The sequence below is a fragment of the Nyctereutes procyonoides genome, unplaced genomic scaffold, assembly GCF_905146905.1.
Source record: "Nyctereutes procyonoides isolate TBG_1078 unplaced genomic scaffold, NYPRO_anot_genome, whole genome shotgun sequence".
NCBI classification, from domain to species: Eukaryota; Metazoa; Chordata; class Mammalia; order Carnivora; family Canidae; genus Nyctereutes; species Nyctereutes procyonoides.
Window position 1 is genome coordinate 37,979,206 of NW_026575082.1, and position 6,000 is coordinate 37,985,205.

The following is a 6,000-nucleotide window of genomic DNA, read 5'->3' on the forward strand; positions in this document are numbered from 1 at the left end:
AATAAGTCAGACAGAGTAAGATAAATGCCACATGATTTCACAAATATGTCAGATCTAAAAAACAAAACTATCATCATCAACAACAAAAACAGAGACAGATTCATAAATACAGAAAACTGGTGGCTGCCAGAGGGAGGAGGGTGAGGCGATGGGTGAAATAAGCATAGGAGTTTAAAGGGTACAAACATCCAGTTATAAAATAAATAAGCTATGGGGATATATATACAAGATAAGGAATATAGTGAATAATGCTGTAATATTGTATGGTGATAAACAATAACTACACTTACTGTGGTGAGCATTTTGTAGTGTATATGATTGTGGAATCACTATGTTTAACACCTGAAACTATATTGTATATCAAATTTATCAAAAAAATTTTTAAAAATAGAGCCCAGTATTATGGTTCTAGCACTAGAAATGGAATGGGATTGATGGACTGGGAGGTAACAGTAGGACTTGCTTCTGATTGATGTTAATAAAAGGGGGGAGAGTATTAGAAAAAGGAGTGCACAATGAGTGTCTAACTTCCAACTTCGATGACTGCATAAAGTATGGAGAGAAAAAGGAAGCTGGATAATATAGTTTGATGGCAGGTGTGTGTTTTGACAGGGTGTGTTTTGTTTTGTCTTTTTTTTAATAAATCTGAATTCTACAGACATTTGGATATGCAAGATTTAACTTGAGTGGGAGATAGATCAGGGTCAATGATGTATTCTGGAGAATTAGTATCATAAAGTTATGATCAAAACTAGGAGACTAGATTCTATCACCCAAGCATATTGCAAAGAATTAGATGAGCAGTGGGAAGATGATGCAATGCCAAGTTTTAAAAGTCACTGGATTATGAGGAACAGGCAAAGGGGACAGAGAGGAAAACAGCAGAGCTCAGAGAGACAGAATTAGAGAAAGAGAAAGCCATTAGTAGCAGAGTGCACTACCAAAAAATAAAGAGGAATCATCTTCATTGAATTTGAATATGAATATCTTTGATAATAGTTTTAAAGGATAGCTGAGGGCAGAAGTCAGATGGCAGGGGGATTAAAACTGAATAAAGAGGAAGAAGATCTAGAGATTGTTGGAATAGAATGAAAGAGAAGGGAAAAGCAGAAACAGGAACTGAAAGAGTGGTGTTTGTTTATCTGAACTTTAGCTTGTTTTTTTTCTTTTGAAATGAAAAAGCCTGTACAGAGTAGCAGAACAAAGACAGAGATAGAAGCAAAGTTCTTACAGAAACTGGAAAGGATAGAGTCAAGGAAACATAAATGAGTTGCCTTTCTTAGTTCTAATTTTCTTCCCACTCATAATCATACACCCATCCCTATCTATGCTCTTGGTTAATTCTTAAAACTGCTTTTATATTTGTAGATAGTATAGTGAAGCTATGGAGCGCAGCACCAAGATTGAAATCCCAGCCTACCAATATATTACCTTAAGCAAGTTATTTAATTTCTCTGCATCTTTATTACCTATGAAATAGGATAATAATATCACCTACTAGATAGAATTGTAATAATAGTATCTAGTTTAAGGAGGAGTTGTGGGGATCAAATTATTTAATTCATGTATATCTCTTAGAAATGTGTCTGCATATGACAAGCACTCAACATATGTTAGCAATTATTATTATGTCAGCCACAGCTAAGTGATTTGACTCTTTGAGTCTTCACAATTCTTCTATGAATTAGACACTGTTATGATCCCATTTCATATATTATGATTAAGAATTATTGAAAATTTGGGATCCCTGGGTGGCGCAGCGGTTTGGCGCCTGCCTTTGGCCCAGGGCGCGATCCTGGAGACCCCGGATCGAATCCCACGTCGGGCTCCCGGTGCATGGGGCCTGCTTCTCCCTCTACCTATGTCTCTCTCTCTCTCTCTCTCTCTGTGTGTGTGTGACTATCATAAAATAAATAAAAATTTAAAAAAAGAATTATTGAAAATTTACTATTTTCTAGTCAATGATCTAAATGTGTTACATATAACAACAACAAACTTTATTACGTATAGCTATATACTGGAACTCTCTCCATCCCACCCTTCACTTCCAGATGGGGATTGTTTCCCCCAGGGAAACAAACCATCTTGGTGAATAAACTTATACTTTTGATATCTGAGAATCTCCTAACAAACAGCTAAACCCACATCCAATTGCTACAGTGACTCACACACTCAATAACCTTCACTTATATACACAAAGAGGATCTGAACACCTTTTTTGTGTTTCATTATTGATTGGATGGACAATCACATCATATCAGGTAGCTAGGGTGCTCCCCTAACCTGAGAAAGAACAAAAGAAACAGAAAAAGAACACTCAGAAGAAACATGCAGAAAGCAGAGGAAAATTTTATAATAGATAAAAAAGGTATTACATCTGTAAAAGATGAACAAGATGCTATAAAAATTCCTAAAAATTAAAAATATAATAGTAAAAAATAATATAAAGGCCATAAGATAAAATTGTAGAACTTAGATATATATGAAAATTAGAGAATTCGAAAGGTCTGGTGTTTGATGAATAGAAATTCCAGAAAGAGAAAAACAGAAGGAAGGGATGATAAAATAATACCAAAGTTTTCCTGAACTGAAAGGTCTGAATCTTGATTGAAATGGCCCAGGGGACTACACACAAAAATATGTGAAAAAGTCCCTTACCACAACTCATCTTAAATTTCAGAATACTAGATAGAAAATCCTTAAAGCTTGTAAGTAGGGAAAGCAAAAACAAAACCACAAAAACGAAAAAAAAATAAAAAGATCACAAATGAAACATGAGCAATTTGAAGGACACTGGATTTCTCAATAGAAACTCTAATTGCTAAAAGACAATGGAAAAATACCTTTAAATTTCTGATATCATTTCAGGATAGAAATTACTACCTAATAAAAATGACCATAGATTGAAGGCACTCTTAAACATACAAAATCTCAAAAAAGTTTACTTTTCATGCACTCTTTCTTGGGAAGCTCTTTTAAAAATATTTTTTATTTATTTATTCATGAGAGACACAGAGAGAAGGGCAGGGACATAGGCAGGGAGAGAAGCAGGCTCCCCATGGGGAGCCCGACACAGGATTCAATCCTGGGACTCCATCCTGAGGCTCCATCCCAGAATCACACCCTGAGCCAAAGGCAGATGCTCAAGTGCTGAGCCATGCAGGTGTCCCTCTTGGGGAGTCCTTTAAGGGGAAGGAGAATAAAAAGAAGAAGGAGAAGTAGAAGTAGAAGAAAGAGAAGAAGAGAGGAAAGACAAAAGAAGAAGAGGAAGAAAAGTCTAAAGAAACCGAGAAAGCAATAACATGAGATCCAGAATCAGGGAATCCAATACTGCAGAGAGGGAAGAGAATTTCTAGAAGTTGAAATAAATTCTCTTATCAATAATTGTATAGCAAAATAATAATAATAATAATTGTGTAGCAGACCACCAACAAATCACTGCAGACTAGAAAAGATGGACAGAGAGCTCCAGAAAAGATGTACCCATGGGAAGAAATTGACAGATGACTTGATCTGTTGGACTATGTTGAGAGGAGATTAATACTTCTGCTTGGGGTACAAGTAGTGATAGGTATAAGGAAAACTAAGAAAAGAAACTAAAATCAAAACAATAGTTAACTCTAGGAAAAACAAAAAGTACCTGAAAGGAAATGTGAATGTAGCATATAACACATCATTCAATTATGTATATTATGTACACAGGCAAAATGATGAAAACATTCAAATTATTGAACCCAAAATTTTGACATAAATATGCTGACATGATAGGGGAAGAAATGTAGATGCTTATTTAGCTATTTTAATACAGTAAATTAAGAAAGAGAAGAATAACATGTTATTTAGAATTAGGAAAGAAAATTTCATAAGAAGCAACAAAAATATTTCAGAATGTTGAAACTGGTTGCTTCTAAAGAGTAGGAGTCAGTGATGGGATTGACTTGGGCTAGGAGCCCAGGGCATTTGCAGGGCAATGCAAATTTGGTTATGCCTTTGAAAGTTCTTCAGTCTTTCAAAAATTCTACAATTGATATTTCCAAACAGATTGTGTATACCATGAAGGAGATGATATCATTCATTATGTTATATGCATCCATGATGCCTCTTTGAACCACTGATGACTGAAGAAAACCAAGGGTCTGGATAAGCTACAGACATGAACACAGACCTTTAGTACTTCAAAAGACCCAAAGAAGTAAATTACTAGTTCCTGGATAAGAAGTTATCTATATTTGCTGTATGCTTTGATTTTTGGCATCATTGTTTCATTACTTACTATTAATAAATTATATAACACTCTATTTTAAAAAAAATTAAGAAACTAACCATGAAAAATAGAAAAGGAAATAGAATTCCATACACATCCAACAATGCCTGCTTTCATCAGTCAGAGGTACTGTACTGGTGAAAGAATTTCAGGCCTACAATAGAGAAATCCAGCAAAAGATAAAGTATCAGTTTTCTTTGCTGTTGTAAATTGGATCCACAGTCAGTCATTTCTTCCCAGTTTTCTATCATTATTTCCTGAAGCAGAGTAAGTTACAGCAATCCACCCCTAGATAGGTGATTTGATTATCTTTAGCATGTGGAATCTTTTACTCTCGTAATGCTTATCAGCTCTGGCACAAATTGAACACATTAATCACCAAAAAAAAAAAAAAAGGGTCTGCAAGAAGGATAGGAACTAGTGAGTTTCACTGATAATGGGAAAATGCTGCTTCTTTTTTTTAAAGAACCACATTGCTAATATTAAGTTGAAAGGAAAATACTATTTTTTTTGAAAGCGATAACTATAAGGACGGATAAGGAAATGAATTTAAATGGATATTAGGAAAACTGAGAAGCACCCACCCCTCAATCCTCAGGAACAAACAGTAGTTGGCACTTATTTATATTTTGTTCTAAGGACAAGGCTACTAGACTCCGCGTTTGGGACTTTTTTGAGGCGTACAATCTGGAGGGCTGAAAAATCTGAGCTCAAAGATTGGTATCTTTTCCCAAATGAACGTGGATGTGTGCCTTCAAATGGTTAACGCTTATCTTCGCGCAGCTGGAAACGCTGCACAAATCTGAGCCTTTGAACGTGGGAAGCAGGCGTCTCACTAAAGCACCCGGGAGAAGGGGCGCAGGGGGGCGAGCAGGGGGGGCGAGCGGGGGGCGAGCAGGGGGCGGGGGGGGGGGCTGCTGTCTGAAGCTCCTTAGCCGGGGCCCAGCCTGCAGGGTTGGGCTCCCCCATCTATCACTGAGCACAAGCGGGCAGAGGCTTGTCTCTTGGACAAAAACGTCCTTTTTTGTTACCTTGCTGTTATGCCTGGCAGCTTCTTGTCCACGAATTCCTGCATGCACTGGTGTTCCGTGGAACTGTTGAGAAACCTCCGAAAAGATTCAACGTATCTGTTGTGGTCAGAAAACAAGCTCCTCATGGAAGATGCCATGTTTGGCTTTCTGATGGAAGACAGAGAAGGAAGGAAGTTTTAACTTCCCCCTCCTTTTCTTCCCAGTTCCCCTTTTTTTTTTCCTCCTGACTTCCACCAATTCCTATCCTCCCTCCCCTTGCACACACACAAAGAAAGAAAGAAAGAAAGAAAGAAAGAAAGAAAGAAAGACAAGAAACAAAAACCCTGCTTTGAATTTATCAGTCACTCAAGGCTGGTGTGCAAATCTCATTATTACGTCAGTCATTTGTACAGGACTTGGCGCTGCGACTTTAACCCCTACGGTGTTGTTTTGTAAGAACCAGAGGTGGAAAAGTAAAGCCGTAAATCCACTGCTAAAACTTGTTTTTTAAACGCCTGAAGTTCAGAAAGCCGAAAAAAACATTGGATTCTAATCACTTCCTGTTTTGTCAGCAGCAGCCAGAAGTAAATTCCATGTGGGACAGTGGCTGCTTTAAGAGCCGAAGGGGACAATCACGCGGATAAACTCCCATGTAAAAGGCTACAAACCACTGTCAGAAGTCTACCCCTGCAGAAACCTTTAGACTGTCCTCTGCCTCCAGGCTTT

The 6,000-nt window shown here is 37.4% G+C and overlaps 1 protein-coding gene across 1 annotated transcript in view; it reads right to left on the reverse strand.

The window, feature by feature from the left end:
* LOC129514605 (histamine N-methyltransferase) overlaps positions 1–5,646 on the reverse strand; it is a 51,280-nt gene extending 45,634 nt beyond the window's left edge. Inside the window, exon 1 of the mRNA XM_055333344.1 lies at positions 5,296–5,646. Within this exon, the coding sequence (XP_055189319.1) occupies positions 5,296–5,432 (137 nt within the window). The 5' untranslated portion in view covers positions 5,433–5,646. The remainder of the gene's footprint in view (positions 1–5,295) is intronic.
* Positions 5,647–6,000: the final 354 nt, after the last annotated feature.